Genomic DNA, 19009 nt, shown 5'->3' with positions numbered 1-19009 from the left:
GCATGTTGCATGCCTCGTAAACTAATCCGCATTCCACATTTTCCCTTAACATCCAAATCTCAGGTCTGCCAATTTACCTAGCATGTGTCTGTTGCGGTAGTCATGACGATAATAGAAATAACAAGCACACTTCCGGCTCCCAGAATATCCAGCCTGAGGCCACATCCGGTGGTATCGAAAATGGTGGCTTCGAACCAGCCGAAGAGACGGTCGTTACGCAAAATGGGTACTATTCTAGAAATTTGAACGACGCGATTAATGGGTTAGAAGAGAAGCAGTACAACTTGATACCAGTTACAGGAAGTGAGAAAACACAAATCGAAAAACAAGAGGAAATCATTCAGATGAAAGAAAAGTCAAGAACTCCTTCGCCCAAGAATAGCATAGATGAAATCCTGGCCATTGCTGACCTATCCGATTTGATCGAAAAAATTGAACCGAATGGAAAGTCTTATTTTGTGGAAGATGTTAACGAAAAAGATACTGACCGCTCCATCGAAGAAACCAGTAAAGCAATCGCTCTTTTAGATGATGTACTAAACGACGAAGAGAAAACAATGGATAGCCTATATCTGTATCCTTCTCTAGATGATGAATCGTTAGCTAGTCCAGTGTTCCGTGAACAATCCGTTATCGCGGACATTCACCGGGAAGACGAGATATCCATGCAGCAGGTCGATGATATTCCATCAGAAACAAACCCCGATATGAATCCTGACAATAACCAAGCTGCCGAAATGATCACTAAAGAAAAATCAGAGTTCTTTACGATACGTCCTCGAGCAGCTTTCGTTGTAGGCCAAGATATCGACAGTGATTTAGATTCTGGTGAAGATGACGAAATTCACTATAATCGCTTGAACAGTCAACAGCAGAAACAATTCATGAATAGATTAAGCACACTTCTAGAGAATCCCCAGCCCAACTTATACAAAAGGAAGACCTCAAGGCACCTGACTTCCAAGGGGATTGGTAGTCCAGAGATTCAGAAAAGCAACAGCGAGCCGAATTTCGTTCTGCTTCTCGACAATTCATTCAATAATGAAAGCGAAACAGATAGTCCCAGTCGAACTCCTCCAGGAACCGTGCCACCTCCACCAAAATTCGATGAAGCTGTGTTCCAAACGTTGAAGGCCGATAGTGAACTTTCAAAAACTCGAACGTCGAAAATCGATACGATCAAAAAGAAAACGGACACGTCGTTGAGCAGTTCTGTGCCCGAGGCACCGAAGTTCGATCCAATTTTGTACAACACAGTAGGCAAACTCAAATCACAGCGACCCAGTGTACTCACATTAACAACGCCCAGTGCTAATATCTCAGGATACAATGATTTAACCTTACGTAAACTACATTCAAAAGCTCCTTGCGCGATAAATAATGAATCTTCCGAGACGAACGATGAAGATCCATCCGCTAATCCCAGGGAAGTTTTTAAATCTAAATTGGAACAAATTCTACAGCGAGGACCAGTCAACAAAATCCGTCCTAAATCATTACCTCCTTCAACCCTCGAGCGATCGTCGTCCACCGCACTCACCAATGGAAGTTCCAACACACCCTCGGATGCCAACACAACCATCGCAAACGGCAAGGTTTCCAGTTCTAAAGAAACTTCCTCGCCCAATAATTTTCAAGATAGAGTTAAGCACTTTGATACTGCCACCAAACAACAAAAGCTCATCTTTGATGATGTGCTGAAAGCAATCAATCCGGATACTCGACCAAGCGTCATACGGAACTCCCTTGAACATCGAATGTCCTTTTCAGAATTTAAGAAGGGATTGAAAAAAACTGTCCCACCGAAACAGTACCTACCGAACGCATAACATTCATAATAAATTAGTACCGGCAAATCGAACCATACAAGCGCGGAGTTCAGGAGATGGGAAAGCCACTCGTTGCCACGCGAATAGCCTACAAGACATGACCTATCAGGCTGAAGAACGCTTGGTTTTACCCGGCGAACGACCAAAAGGTCGAAGACGGGAATAAATAAACGATATAAAAACGCTTGGTCCGGTAGCAATTTCACAGCCATGAAACCTCGTTTTTGAAAATGTCTCGTGAAAGATATTTATGTATAATAAATTATCTAAAATATTAAAACCTGAGCTGATGTTTTACGAGTTAGATATATCAAAGAATAAGTTAATTTTATGATGCTCGAGTCAAGGAATTAGAAATGTTGACTTAAAGATGGATGGGCAGTTTAAAACAACTGAGATTAAACTTCATTCATATTACAACAAGATGTTTTATCTCCTTTCTGAATCATATATTCCAAACATGCTGGTCCCCTTACTAATCCATATACAAATTTAGGTAAGGTAGTGGTTAAGGTAGTGAACCATTTCGCCAATAATTTTAATCATTAGTATTTGTTTTGACTTATGGTAAAAATTTGACAATCCGATGCTAACCTAAGGCCATCATCATCCAAGTATCATGCGCGCGGGTGGTTTTAGGAAATTTTGGATGGAATATTTGAAAAATTTGCCAAAGCCAAAAACATACAAGCTTTTGAAAAACTTGTATCTATCTGCAGGGTGAAAATGGCTGGAAAATTCGGAGGATAAAAAATTATGTTATCAAAAATAGTTCTGAAACATAAGTGCTTTTGTGATTTTTCACAATTATTTGGAAAAATAATGCGATGATATGTTTTTTTTTTTCGAAAAACCTTATGCTGACACATTTTTGTAAAAGCTTTTCACGCTTTTCATGGAAAATCAACGAATTTTATATAACCGGGAGTACTAAATTAAATACATATTATTTTCAAACAATTTGCTGGATGTATTTGGTAAAATTCCAGCTCGGTAAACTTCAACAAAATTTCACTGAAACTCGGCAATAATAATTTAGTGTGTACACACATAAATTGGTTTACCGATGTCAGCTGTTCCATCCTCGTTAGTTGATTTTTTCAGTAAAATTAACATTTCGTCACAGCGGTACCTCAAGGTACAGCTGTCAACAAATGTTTATTTTTGCTGAAATATCAGTAAAATGAGAATGTTCGGTAGTTCGGCTGTTCTAAACTTGTCAAAAGAAGGAAAAATGTAGAATGAAGTTTAATGTGTATGCTTTTACCGCACCATTTGGATCGCAAGGGTCTATTCAAAATTTTCCGATCTAGTTTGGTGTTCCATTCACTGACGCTAATATTCTTCCGAACGATTCAATGAACGTATTTACAAAAACTCTGAATATAACGATGAAATAAACTTTACAAACTTTACCAAACATGTACTATTCTATGCTTTGAAAGAATTGAAATACAATAACTTTACCATTTCTTATGACGGTTTCCTGTTTAAAACTGCACCACATTGCGTTGCTACACCAAAGCATTACTAAACGAAAGGAAGTGATGTAAACATAAACAGTAACCCTTGACTACGATAAACGATTCCATCTCGCAGTACACTGAACTTTTAATGAGTACTACACCGGCGGCATCAGTGCAAAAAAGTGTAGCACTGGTGGAATGAAATTAGCAAAAACTAACGGTTTCAGTGCAGTCTCCGCTACACTGGTGTAGTGCAATGTAAAAACGGAAACCCCATTCAAACAAATTCAGCAGGTGGAAGTTTTATATGAGTGATCTATAATAGAACTGCCCATACAAGCATATCAGGCATCATACTCGCAACCACGCAGGCCGCATCCCTCGATACAGTGCGGTATGCACTGATCACGCGAAGACACATCAGTCTTTGCGTACTCTCCAGTATCTGTGCGTTGCGTTCCACATTAAGTGCCGACGCCCATACAGGGCTGCCGTACCTGAGGATCGAAACTGCCACTCCTGCTAGTAACCTACGTTTACTGGAGCGCACAGGCGAGCTGTTGGCCATCAATCAAGAGAGCGCCGCGATCGCTATTGATGCGCGCTTGCAGGCGTATTCAACGTGCTTGCTGAAGCAGAGTTTGTTATCAAGCATCACACCCAATTGCTTCAGTGATCTCTTGGAGGGGATCACGCAATCTCCGGCATGTACCAACGCCTCCTGTTCCGATTTGCGGTTGTTTACCACCATCACCTCTGTTTTGTGGTGCGCGAGTTGCAGTTTCCTGCTACGCAGCCAGTCCTCCACCAAGCAAATTGAGTGTGATGCACTCAGTTCGACATCTTCGATGGATTCGCCGTAGACTGTCAGTGTGACGTCGTCCATGAATCCGGCTATCTTGACACCCGGAGGAAGCCTCAACCTCAGTACTCCAGCTGTGATTGGAGTGTTACGTGTGCCTTCTTCGGTCTCGTAGAGCAATACTCGGTTCTGGAAGTAGCTTTCCAGAATCTTGTACAGCCTTTGTCTCTGTGTGTGTGTGTGTGTGTGTAATTTTTCTCAAAGATGGGTGAACCGATTTTTACAAACTCGAATTCAAATGAAAGGTCCCTTAGTCTGCTATTGAATTTCATCCCGATCTGACTTCCGGTTTCGGAGATATTGAATGAATGTACTAAAAAAATGGAAAAAATATGCACTCACTTTTTTCAGAGATGGCTGAACCGATTTTCACAAACTAATGCCGTTTTTCATTGAGAACACTGGTGGCGTGGATTGCTCTGATTTTACACTTTCGAGCAGAAATGCAATATTTTGACGGTGTTTCATTGCCATTTCTGCTCGAAGGTGCAAAACCAGAGCAATCCACGCCACCAGTGTTTCTCAATGAAAAACGCCATAAGATTCAAATGAAAGGTCTTGGGACCCATAGCGTGCTATTTAATTTCCGACTTCCGATTCCAGAATTACATGGTAATATGTGAAAATTAGAAAAAAGTGTACACTCAATTTTCGCTTAAACGGCTCAACCGATTTTCACAAACTAAGATTCAAATTAAAGGTCTCAAAGTTTCCTAGAAATTTATAGAACATTTTATCAGGATCCGACTTTCCATTTCATTAGTATTATTTCACGAACAATGGTCAAAAACAGGTACAAATCCCATAAAACTGTCTAATAAATTCTTTTAGTTTTCAGGACTTGCTAGTTTGTGGACATAAAAACTCACTCCGGCACTACTGGTCCCCCTTTTTCCTGTTCCAAAAGCACCGAAAATGGTGAATAAAAACTCCAAAAATAAAATTCACTTCGATTTCCCTGCGATGCTTGAACCGATTTCCACAAATCTTGATTTGAATGATGGCACATATGATTTTTAAAGCTACTGTGAAATTTTCTCCGGATCCGACCTCCGGTTCCGCAGCTACAAGGCGATGAGTGTCAAAGTTTTCAAATCGCCATATAGAATGACAATACATATGTACAAAACCGATATGTGGGGGTACGGTGGAAGAAGAAGACACAAAACGAACGATGCGTGCTTTGTTCTATTTCGTACACTCTTTAAAGAAAACGAAACGGTTACGGATGTCTGCTACCAATGTGTGATATTGGTAAAAGACGATGCTGCGGATGATAAAAAATTTAGCTATTCTATGATATGTGCCACCGAAAGAATAAAAGAATAGCCGAGGTCAAATAAATGCTATGAAAAATAAAATAAAAGAATGTCAATGAATTGACGGGACCATTCGGGACTATCCCCTGACCATCCACCGAGTTTTTCCGAGGAATATCGGTGGCAGCCAAATGGATTCTATCCCGGATTCCAATACATGCACACGCCGGCAGCTCAGTCATCGCCGACGAGGAAAAAACGTCCCGGATGGTCCCGTCCCGGTTGTTCCGGAATAGTGCGAATAGCGTTTAATTGTGAACACTCTGCCTTCTGATATCTTTACGAGCCCAGCTATCTCACGCCACTGCAATTTTCGATTAGGTATAACCAGAGCTTTCCATTTCGAAAATATCACCGTGGCTCATTTGGGAATTTTTAAACTAATCATACTTATCAATATTAATGATATTGTCCCTGTTTTTGCATCAGCAGCCATATGGAGGTTGAGAATTTTTTTAAATCCATCCTCCTACAACTTACAAAACCAGAATTTAGAAAGAACTTCAAGATCTGATTCGAAAATTTTGTTGTTTGTTTTTGTTATTCATAGCACTCATCATCTTATGATTCTGGGACCAGAAGTCGTAACTGGATGAATTTCAGGAATTCTGTATGGGACAATAAGACCTTTCATTTGAATTTAACTTTCCTTATCAATACTGTCCATGTCATAGCAATTACAACGAGAGAATGCAAGAGAGGATTTTCACAGATGAACTTAATAATGACTCCACAAAGAGCTTCTTTTCTACTAAAATATGTGTAATCGCTATTGGATATCAAGACCAATGGGCCACCACTAAACCTATTTTACCCTAAAAAGTATGTGGATTGATGGTTATTTAAAAATCATCATTCTACCATGCACTTCAGACAGTAAAGTTCGTAAACCCGGAAAGATTTATGAGTGAAAATTTCATTAAAATTTGAAGGCCGTTTAAAAAGTTATTACGCATATTATCAACAAAAGTTACTATTTGATAGCAATAAAATCTAAAAAGTTCAGCTATTATTTTAAATTAAAATATCATGAAAAATAAATTTCTCCTTAAAATAGTGAAGAGGGCACAAAAAAATTATGCACTAGCGTGCCCCTTTGAAAAAAGTGACAAAAGAGGGTTATAACCAATTTGTCAGAAAGCTTTTCTGGTCTGAAGAGACGAATGACATTAAGGTTAAAACCTAAAAATCCGAGTAGTTCTAACTAATTTTTTTGTTGATAACCATTTTTTGCCTTTCTCTATAGAACGGTATTAGAATTAACCGGCTTTCGAACGGAGCCTTGGAGACCCATAGTGTTATATTCCATTCGATGCAGTTTGACGAGATCGGAAAAATGTCTGTGTGTATGTGTGCGCACTTTTCAAAAATATTTTTACCGCTCAATTTTCTCAGAGATGGCTGAACCGATTCTAGCAAGCTTAGGCTCGTTTGAAAGCTAACATTGATCCAGATCGAAAATCTAATGGCTGTTACTTTCGGTTCCGGTGATATAAGGGTATAAGTGACGTGACCGACAAAACGTATTATTTTCTTACTGCTCAATTTTCTCAGAGATGGCTAAGCCGATTTTCTCAAACTCAGACTCGTTTGAAAGCTAATATTGGACTATTGATCAAGTTCAAAGATCAAATGACTTTCTTTTTCGGTTCCGAAGATATAATGTTATAAGTGACGATTTCAACAATCTTAGGCTAGTTTGAGAGCTACTATTGAGCTACTATTGATCAAGTTTGAGCTACTATTGATCAAGTTTGGAGATCAAATAGCTGTCACATTAAAAACCGGAGATAAAATGGTATAAGTGACGTAACTGACAAAATGCGTTATTTTTTACCGCTCAACTTTCGCAGAGATGGCTGAACCGAGTTTTACAAACCTTGAAAACTACTATTGGCCTATTGATCAAGTTCAAAGATCAAATTGCTGTCATTTTCGGTTCCGGAGGTATAATGGCTTAAGTGACGTAATCGACTAACTGAACTAACTGTAGTATTTTTCAGTGCACCAAAATATCTCGACTATGCCTAAATCGAATTAGAACGTCTTGAACTTAAGTTTGGAAGCTACAATTAGGTTATTTGATAAACTCACAACACGGCCGTTCTACACATAACTGTCCCATATTTTGTAGGATATGATATGTAGAAATGGGACAGTTATGCGTGGAATGGCATTATACTATTGGCTGATGGTATTATCTCACAAATGTAATTATGAGTTTGGCAAAAAAAGAGAAATTAAGAAGGGTTTTTATTTGTTTTAAACAACCGGGACTTTTCTGTTTGTACTTCGTGGACTGCATTCACGTGTGGACAATAACAGCGCCATCTGTGTGACACATGATTGATAAACTAACAGTAGTAAACAAGCCTATGCTTGAGAAGCTTCGGAAGCGAAATCCTCCGTAGATCTTTTGGAAAAAAAAAAATAATTCTAATCTACGGAAATCAACATATCCAATAAATATTAAACATAAGGAGATATCCACAAATAGATGTGTGAAATTTCCGATTTATTAGTAACTCTACGAATAGTTTTACTGAAACTACGAACTTTAGCTACTGTCACTTGTGAAGTCAGGGTTAGGGTTAGGCAGGGTTAAGCAATAATAAAATATCTAAATGATTCATATTCCTTCAGTTTTCACTAGCGCTTTCAGGATTTCCTACAATTTAATTTTCTATGATTTTTTTTCTCTCTAAAAAATAAAATTCTTTATACACGGTTCAGTCAGCTTGTAGCATTTATTATTCTACATTGCGTTCAGGATACATAAGCCAAGCAATATTATATTAGCTCTTCATTTTTTCATTAAACAAAAAAAATGTTTCCCAAGGCTTCAAATCGAATTTGTCTTTGGTTAACTGATGTTGAAAATATGCGAGATAGTAAAAAATTCCTTTTTGCTAACAAACTATTTTCTTTGATAAATAATGCACACGTGTAGATTGGATAGTAGAAAATCTCGCTCAAACATTACACACGCAGTTAGCTTTTTATCAAAAAACGAGTTCCGCACAATAATAGTAAACACTAAGATTATGTTTGTACCATATTGTAATTAAAAATAAAAATCTTCACCAGTTTCTTAAAATCTAGGATGCTCAAGTAAAAGTTTTTGAATAAATAAAAGAATAGTAGCATAGCATGTTCAAACAATTGTGAAAACATATACTGTTCAACGTTACTTACTTTAATTGCACAACAGCCTCGATCAATGTATCTAACCTAACGATCAAATCAATTTAATCAAAAATTGTTTCTGCAACGTTTGCCCAGTAAGCCGTACCGAGCTGAGACCACACAAACAAACCAATCCATTGCATGACTAGTTGTTGCTTGCATGATGTTATCCAAGCCTCGTAGACATAAAACTGTAACCCTAACCGCTTAAAAGAAACTCAACACAACTTTCAGCCCAAGCCCAAAAACTTGCTAACCTACAAATCACTATCGACTCTAGTGCACGAAACACACTACTCGAAACATTGTAGCCCTAGTTCACCTGAACATTGGAAACTATAGCAAAATTGTAAACTAAAGGTTCGCATGAATGAAGCCAATAATTGCTCAAAGTGTTAAATCTAAACCTCACTATATTATTTGCATCTGTTGTTCGTGCTAACCACTGAAAATTTGTCTACCGCCAACCGGACATTCGGAACTCGGCAGGTCTCGCGTTGTATGCATTGTATGGCTTCCGCAACAGCTACCGAGAGGTCTACGCCAACCAGATGGGATGGACAAAGATTAAGTACATTCACTGATGGACCCGCGCAATAATATTACGACCGCCATACCAGGTTATGATAGTGAGCAAAAGTGATATTTTTTCTGAAATTATTGTTATGTTATAGTTTGTAAGGATTAGTATGCGTATAACATAATAAAACTTATTTTGTACGACTATAATAATCGACATTTATGATTGAAACATATAAACACATTATGATAGTAAATAAATGATAACGAAATTTGCCATATAGAGGAGATACACGACTAATTAGATAAAATATGTATAGATTATCTAGTGTTGAACAACTTTAATCAACAACCGTAAGCCCCTAAATAATCTAAAATACGAAATTCGAAGTAGAGCATAAGACGAAAAATGTATCACTATATGAACAAAGAATGAAAAGAAAACAACAGGAAAAGCATCACATTTATTTGTTTTAATTTATTTTAACGAAAGCGAAAGTAATAAAGCATGAAACATATTCATCACCACACTTATGAAATAAAACTATAAAGGTGTAGTGAAGGTATGCAGTTTTGATCGCACGCTATCTTGCGCTTCGCCCTGCCTGTACAGGCGATGACGATTGTGTAGCGGCGCATCCAGGAGAAAAATAAACGCATTTCGGTAGATTCGCGCGTGAAAAACTGTAACAACGCGTCTGGCGGTGATTAGTGATTATTGCCATTTCAGTAAAGGTAAGTTACCGCGTTTTTTTTTCGCTGCCCCTGTGGGCCAATACAATTAAAAATTATTGAACTCATTATCAGGATTAGTTTTTTTTAATCAATTGTTTTCTTTAAATGCTTCATAATGTTGGGCAAAGTAACATTGACATTAAAACGGATTGTATACCACACATTTCGAGTAATATAAATTCGTTGTATTTATTTATTTATTTATTTATTTATTTATTTATTTGGCCTTTAACCACTAGGGTCATTCAGCCACCGTTGTATTTATGTATTGTAAAACAATTGAAATATTCCATTACGAAGCTTCTAGTTGTGAAATATCAATCAATTGATCATCTTGAATGAAATACAGGAATAAATAAAATGATTCAGATGTATTCAAGGTAAGTATCGATTCGTATTCAGGAGAGTTTTTGCTCCCAATGTTGTTATTCGATTTTTGCATTCAAAAATACTTAAACGGATTTTCCAAACTAAGTTGCACTTATCCGATTTTTGCTTTCAGCCGTTCAAATGAATGAGATTATTGTTTCATACAAAATTTCTATTTTTTTTTAATTTCAGGAATAACAGAATGGTTAATGTAAAAATTTCTATTTCAAATTACTTCTTGACTTTTCTCAAAGATGCGCGATGGCCGATTTCAACAAACTTTAGTTTAACCCTCCGTCTGACTGATGGGTCCAGCCAGACCTTTTTCGTTTTTTACCATCAGTTTCACATATTTATAATTTATCTATTGACTTGAGGTTTCAGGTAGCTTTCTAAAATTTTATTGGCTGTCGATCTATGCAATTTGCAATATAGACAGTGTCCTTGAAAAGGACGAAAAACGGCTGTAATATTTCACCCTTGGTCTGACTAATGGTATCTGGTTGGACCCCATTCATTTTGATATAATATATGTTTATAATTTTTTAAATGTGTTTATTATAATTCTCCATTTTACCTACCATTTAAGTTCACATCGTACAAAAACAAATCTGTTTTAATCCACCTAGTGGTGTAATGATGCCTTTCTCATATGAATCATACTATCATATATAATACTGTGGTATTCTTCAAAATAATTTTCTTCGATTCTTGAAAAAACTACAGGGATCAGCCCCATGGGGTTGTTCGAGCCATTGATGTGGAACAAGGCAACCAAAATTTCGAATGATCTACAATCCAACAGTTCAATCAATCGTCACACTTTTGAATCCGCAATTGCACGAGAGTCTGCTTATGTCGTTTCCGTTTTTAAATTGCACTACACCGGCGTAGCGAAAGCTGCACTGAAACCGTTCGTTTTTATCAATTGCACTACACCAATTCTGCACCGATACCACTGGTGTAGCACTCATCAAAAGTTCGGTGTAGCTCTGTGCAATAGAATCGTTTATTGTAGTCAAGGGTAACTGTTTATGTTTTTATCATTCTTGTTCGTTTATTCATGCCATGGTGTAGCACTGCGCCGGTGTAGTGCCGTTTAAAAACGAAAACGACATTAGATTGATCTTGATTCGGAACCGACACCGAACATTGTTTGTTTTATAACCGACGAAATTACACCACTATCCCAAATGTATGCAATTACATCTTTGCACATACTTGCGATATGATTTTGATATTTAAGCTTCTTTTCGCCAAGCTTGTGTTCGAATTTTGTATGCAAGCAGTTATTTTTATAGCATTAAGTTCTCTACCATTCTGTGATTTCGGTTGAAGCGATAAACTTTTTCTCATTATCCATCGAGTTCATCTTATATAAATTAGAAATTAAACTTAAGCACTCAAAATTTACCCTGGGTAGTTGTCAATTTCTCAGGCGAAACGACATAACATGAAATTTCATCCGAGCTTGCATGACACAAGATCAGAGCATACAAATTAAAGCTTCAAATCGTTTTATGACACTTTTTGTCTTACTGTCTAGTAACAACCTACCTCTAGCATGCTGACGTAGGACTGAAACGTTAGCTATAATTTCGCTTACATTTATAGATTCGCGTGCTTCCAATAGCTTCGCTTTTGTTTAAATTGACCAATCAGAGCGATACTTTCCCTTTGATATATCGCTTACTCCTTCAAAACCGTCGTCTATGGCAGGGAAATCCGGTATACCAAAGATTTTTAGCAGCCAAATAGGACACTGCTCGCTACTAATCAAAATTTCAATCATTTATAATTGAAAATATGGGGCTTGATACATCTTAGAAATATTTCCAATCAAAAAATGAAAAAATATTAATAATTGATACAAAATATACTGAGCTGCAAGTGTTTAAAATCTGACCACATTTCTACGTGTATTTTTCCTTGAGTTTCTGATTTGCACCCCTATATAGAAAATAAAGATGTGTTACACATCAAAATAACCGAAATTGGTTTGTTTGACCGTCTACTGACAAAAACTATCAATTGAGAAGATTTAAGATCGATTTAAAAAAGTTTTTATGGTTTTCGACCTTTTCAGTGATGGTAAAAAAATTTACACACTTCGCCTTATACTGCCGGATCCGAATGAAATTCAGGAATTCCGTATGGGACCGCAGGACCTTTCATTTGAACCTAAGTTTGTGAGAATCGATGGCGCCATCTATGAGAAAAGTTAGAACACATATTTTCATTTTTTTTGCACATTTTACCCCATAATTCCGGAACCAGAAGTAAAATCCAAATGAAATTCAGGAATTTAGTATGGGACGCACATACACACACAGACATTTTGTGTACTCGACGAACTGAGTAGAATGGTATATGACACTCGGCCCGCCGGCCTCGATTCAAAAGTCGGTTTTCACAGTGATTGCATAAGCTTTCTATATGAGAAAGGCTAAACGCTCAAAAACATTATTGGTTTTGTTATTCCCATTTTTCCGTGTAATCCTTACTTTTCAGAAAATCATATGCCATGACAAGTAAGAAATGTAAGAAACGAAATATACCTGGTTTGTATAGCAATGAACCTGAATACACTTCTAATTTACACCGAAATGCGTAAAAATACAAGGAAATGAATAGGGGTCTGGCCAGACCCCTCAGTTAGACCGAAGGTATAAAAATATCTGTCAGACGGAGGGTTAAATAAAAGGTCTTATGGTCCCATACAAAACTTCCAAATTTCATCCGGATCCAACTTCCGGTTCCGGAATTATAGGGTAAAGTGTGTTATAAATTTGCTACCGTCGCTTAAAGCAGCGAAACAAAAATCGGAAACAAAAATCTAAGCTGGCCTATCTTGGTTCCCGGCTTCGGTTCCGGAATCACCGAAAATAGTGGTTTGTATATTCCATAATGGATCTCACTCACCTTTCTCAGAGGTGGCAAAACCGATTTGAACAAAGTCAGGTTCAAATGAAAGGTTTTGTGATCCCATACAAAACTCTTAAACTTCATCCCAAACCGACTAACGGATCCGGAATTAAAGTGTAAAGTGTGTTAAAGATTTGACCCTCACTTAAATAAATTATAAATTGGCCTCTGAACTACTAAAGCCACTATCAGTAGGCAGCCAAACAAACCGATTCCGGCTATCCTGGTTCCCGGTTTTCGATTAACGACGTATCGTTCCCGGTTATCGATTAGCGACGAATCAACGAATTAACGACTATGGTTCCCGGTTTTCGATTAACGACGGGAGATAATAGTCATATAGTAAACAAAATCTCACTTACTTAACTCAGAGATGGCAGAACCGATATTCCCAATCTTAGGTTCGTATAAAAGATCTTAGATCTTGAGCAACCCGTGACAGCAAGAGTGCTGTCTGGTAGAGAATGGGTGCGTAAATGCTCCTAAAATGCATGCATAAAGTTGCCTGCGCATTTAACACAACCACAGTAGCTAATGGGAAAATTACACCCGTTTCCCACTTGAAGCGCTGTCAGTGTCACCGTGCAGTGGGAAATCTATGTTTTTTTAATTTATGCTACTTTTCATCCTTCAACCATAAATAAAATAAACCTAGATTCCCCAGTGTAATAGTACTGTAGTTGAACAACCCGTGACACAAAAAGCGCCGTCTGATGTAGAATGGGTGCGTAAATGCTCCTAAATGTAAATCTTCGGCAAAAATAACGAAGCAAAGCTTATGAATTTCCGAACCTTCAGTATTACATGTTTCGAGGACGTGCAATTGTAATATATGGAATTCGGACTAAATGTCGATTGTCGAATATGTTGGTTGACATGTGGTTGAAGTTCTTCGACATATCCTATAATGACTTACCGACAGTGAAAGCAGGATCTGGAAGGACCTTTCTAGAAATAATCAACAATAATTTTAAGTTATTATACTTACTGGATAGATCGTAGATTCTCACGTCTTCCTTTTGGACAAGTTCAATTTTTTACTAAATGCCACTGGAAAATTTCTACGAAATAAGCGAAAATGTAAAACGTAAATGACAGTTATCTAGCCGAATTACGACAAAGGAATCTCAGAAAACATTGATTACTGAGCAATCTGCAGAATTGTGTGATGCCGATCTCTCTCGGCATTTAACTTTACCGAGTTCGAGAATTGGTTCTAAGAGTTTACGTTGCGAATGACACAGCCCACTAGAACGTAGTTCGTAAAATGACTGAATTTTGTAACAATGGCTTAAATATGTGTCAAATATACCCAGCTTTTCAAGAAGGTGTGTGAACTTACACACTTAGATTTTTTTTACGTTTCCTAAGATGTACCCTCGTTAATGCCCAAAATTCCTCAATTGGTCGAAGATGTGGGCAATTTGGTGGATTCATGTCTTTTGGGACGAAAGTGACATTTTTGGTAGTATACCATTCTACCGTTGATTTAGAGTAGTGGCAAGAAGCAAGATCTAGCCAGAAGACAACAGGATCCTTGTGGCTTCGAATCATGGGTAGAAGTCGTTTTTGTAAACATTCCTTGATGTATATTTCGCTGTTCATTGAAGCAGTGGTGATGAAGGGTTTCGAAATCTTACCGCAGTTACAAATTGCTTGCCAGACCATAGCTTTCTTGCCAAATTTTACAACTTCAATCGATGTTCTGCACCGTATAATATTGTGGTCCCGGCAACGATTTGTAATCGAGTTTCACGTTGGTTTCGTCGTCCATGATTATGCAGATCAAATTTCCAGCAAGAATCGTATTATACAGCTTTCGAGCCCTCGGCCTGATCGATTCTTCTTATTTCGGACTACGTTTTGGTTGTTTCTGCTTCTTATAGGCTCGAAGTTTCAAACATTCTTTAGTACGAAGAACATTTGACTTCGAAGTGCCCACTTCTTTGGCCACATCCCGAACTGAAACCTTCTTCTTTTGCTCGAACGCTTTCAGTATACGCTTATCCAACTGAGCGCTAGCAGGACCTTTTTTTCGACCCGTTTTCGTTCCTCAAAGGTGTTATCCTCACCGAACTTCCTGATTGCATTTCGCACGACTTTTTCACTTACTCCTTCCCTTTTTGCTATCTTTCTTAGTGACAGTCCGCGTTCTGTGCACTAATTGTACAAAATTTTGCGACGTTGTTCTGCTGAAAGTCCACGCATTTCGAAACAAACTAATGAAAACGAATAAACAACTGCACAAGTGGTTAGAGAAGAGTGTAAACAACAGGACGCAGCCATAAAAATTGACAGATTCTAAACCATTGCGAAATGACAGCGGTTTTTGGTAGCGTCCATACTTTCTGGGACAGTCTTTATATGCAATTTTAATTCATAGACCATTTATAAAAATGACAATTTTCTTCTACATTCTAACTTTCCCTGAGAGAAAAGATAATACTAATTCAAATTCAATGTCATGAACGCAATGAAAAAAATATCGCTATCAAAGTAACTTGTAACCGTTCATTTCATTTTAATTTTGTGCTATAAATCAGAAGTGATCTGCCAAACATTGCCTTCACAGCCTATAGGTTTCGTCTTTTCAGCACCATTCATAACATTCATGAGCAAAATTAAATACTGCTTCATAACTCTTGAAAGTGAAGACGATGAGTCTAAAAGAGCGTAATTCTACATTGTTTATAGGCGATATTTTCTTTCGTAGAAAAACACATTTAAATATGAAAATGTTCACACTTCTACACGCAGAAAAAAATATTGTAAATGTAACTAAATTTGGGTTTCTCGTAACGATTTATTTTGTTGAAATAGTGACAAAAGAAAAATTGGGTTAGTATAGCAAATATTGTTGTTTGAAACAACAAAACTAGTATTTGATTTTACTCAGTGGATTAGTTTGTTTCGATCAATATTTTGATAATACCGACAAACATTTTACTTGTGCGTTCGTGTCAATTTCTTGAAGAACAATTTAATAGTAAGTTCAACTGGCAAAATCAGTTTAAAATGAACTAATTTGGGATAAATTTGATAGTGCTCGGAATTTATAAACTTGGCAGTTGAAATAAATGATAAGATATTAACTTGAAATCATTAGTATTTCAACTTACGCTTTTGTTTGTTTAAATTATTCGTTTTGTTTTGTTTTTACGAGTAAAATGATTTCTTTCAAAATAATTTGAAGGCTTGTTTCTGATACATTTTTTTTAGTTTTATATATATGTAATTACATTTTTATACATCATGCATTTATAATATTTATTTACATACCACAATCACTCCAATATTATTTATTATAGTATCCAATGATTCGGTGCCCTCCCGGTAAATACAGAGATAACCTACATCAAATAAATGTGTTATTGCAGTTTCTATTATTATTAATTATGAATACTTACGCTTGGATTGTTGAAAAGCCCACTTATAAATATATTAGCAGATAAAATTTTACTTTTGAAATGTGTAGAAAACATTTCTGTTAATTCACGGTTCGGAAAAACAGCTCTGGTTTATAAGAAATTGGACTGATACGGTTCTTTTGAACAATAAATTTTGTTTTATCATTACACAAATAAGACAACAGATAAAACGAATCAATTTTGTTCTTAACATAAAGTCAAAGTCAAAGTGTTGGCATTACATTCCTTTGGTGAAATTTGGCCTTTCTGTTTCAACAGACTTCGCAGCCGATTCTTAATGTACAGAATCATAGCATGGCTAGTACTATGGATCCTACTGACACTAAGAATCCTTCCAGGTCGGGGCTCGTACATACGACAACTGACTTGTAAGACCAGCGTCCTATGCATTGAACCGCCAACCCGGGTCATAACATTAACATTCTTAACATAAAGCATAATTGAATCAACATAGATATTGCCAATAAAATCAACTCTACTTTTTTTTAATGCGCATTATATAGATGAATTATTTCAACAATAAAATTAGTTGAAGCAATTATTTTTTTTTTTCGTTTGGCAAGACCAAAATATTTATTCACATTGAACAGAGATCTGTTTTTGATGTTGAAAGGATAAAATGGTTTGAAACAATTACATTCTAGCTTGAAATTAACATGAATCAGTTTTAAAAATCTACTAACTGATTTGCTATTTTAAACAAGCTCCATTTCTTTGCGTGTATGTGGGCATCATACCGACGACATCATACTCAATTAGTTTTGACATTTCACTTCTGGGTGCACGCTAAACGCAAACTATTAAACATGACTGAACTAAAAGCCTTTTCGGTCACGAGATGGTGTTGCTGTGATGTCTCTTTCAATTTGTATTGAATTCGTTAAAGTGATCCATGTTGATATATAATATATTTGGTTTAATCAATGAAAGTGCTAATAAATCCTTATGGAAAGTAAATGGTCGCTTAAAAGGAACAAATGTGTTATATTTCAACGTCTAAGATTTTAAAAAAATCCAAAAGTTTTAGGCCTCAAAACAATAGGTCATCTCTTTTGTATCCTCTATGAGAACAAGCAGAGAGATGAGTAGTGCAAAATCACCAACAATCTATCAGAAGAAGCTTGGATTTTTTCCCGAATCTTGGAAAAACTCTAACGTTTTTCCCGTTTATAAGAAAGGCGATAAATCCCTTATTTCAAGCTATCAAGGAATAGCCGCATTATGTTCAGGTTCAAAACTATTTGAAATAAAAATCCTGGACCTAATAACTCACAACAGCTCCAGTTACATATCTGATACTCATCACGGTTTCATGCCTAAACGGTCTACGTCTACAAATCTTGTTTTATGTTTATTTTATATCATTCGATCTATGCAAGCGCAACATCAAGTTGATGCCATCTATACAGATTTCACTGCTACATTCGACAAGATTAACCATCAAATTGCAATTGCAAAGCTCGACAGGCTTGGATTGAATCATATCTGACTGGTCGTAGTATGACCGTGAAAATTGGCGATTACGTTACTCCATCATTCAACTTGAGCTCTGGCGTTCATCAGGGAAGCCATCTAGGACCATTCATATTTCTGCTATATCTAAATGATCTGAATATCTCATTGCAATGTATGAAGCTATCAGTTGCCGACGATTTCAAACTGTTTTATCTCTTCAAAGATCTGAAAGATTAACTTTTTTCTAACTGGTGCGACGTCAACAGAATGGTTCTGAACGCCTCTAAATGCTCCGTTATCTCCTTCTTTCGTAAACGAACCATGATCACGTATGATTACACTATTTTGCAAGCTGTGCTAAAACGGGAAACATCAATCAAGGATCTAGGAGTGTTATTGGATTTAAAACTTAGTTTCAAAGATCACATGAAATATACCCTCTCTAAAGCATTCAATATGCTAGGTTTCATCTTTCGCATCTAAAAATATTTCAATAACATATACTGCCTAGAGTCGTTATATTGCGCTCTAGTTCGCTCTACACTGGAGTATGCTGTTGTTGTTTGAAGTCATATTACCTACCTGATAAGCTGCACATTGAAACTGTTCAGCGTAAGTTCATTCGTTTGGCTTTGCGTCGCCTGCCCAGGAGATTTGCTATCTGTCCGCCGTGATACACTAAAAGCTGTTTTCGTCACGGACTTAATCCAATCTCGAATTGATTGTGCAGATCTCCTACAACAGCTAAGTTTTGATATTCATAGGCGTAATTTGCAGTTTAATTCCTTTCTCAGAACTCCTCGTACTAGAACTAACTATGGCTTTCATAAAGCGTTTTTGAGTATGTGTCGCGTATTCAATACTTGCTCTGATGAATTTGATTTCAATTTATCTCGTAACACCATTAAAACCCGTT

General features: G+C 36.9%; 1 protein-coding gene across 3 annotated transcripts in view; it reads left to right on the top strand.

The window, feature by feature from the left end:
- The window catches only part of LOC131435057 (cationic amino acid transporter 2), a 42347-nt gene extending 32686 nt beyond the window's left edge, over window positions 1-9661 (top strand). Inside the window, exon 7 of one of the 3 annotated variants that reach the window (XM_058602546.1) lies at window positions 9152-9661. In XM_058602546.1, coding sequence (XP_058458529.1) covers window positions 9152-9246 — 95 coding nt within the window. In that variant the 3' untranslated portion in view covers window positions 9247-9661. Of the gene's footprint in view, window positions 1-63; window positions 4586-9151 lie in introns of those variants that run through there. The other 2 variants (XM_058602545.1, XM_058602544.1) reach the window with 2 other exon arrangements.
- Window positions 9662-19009: the final 9348 nt, after the last annotated feature.

This window comes from Malaya genurostris, chromosome 3, assembly GCF_030247185.1.
Source record: "Malaya genurostris strain Urasoe2022 chromosome 3, Malgen_1.1, whole genome shotgun sequence".
NCBI lineage: Eukaryota > Metazoa > Arthropoda > Insecta > Diptera > Culicidae > Malaya > Malaya genurostris.
The sequence above is the reverse complement of the archived record's forward strand: the minus strand, read 5'-3'. Positions and strand labels throughout refer to the sequence as shown.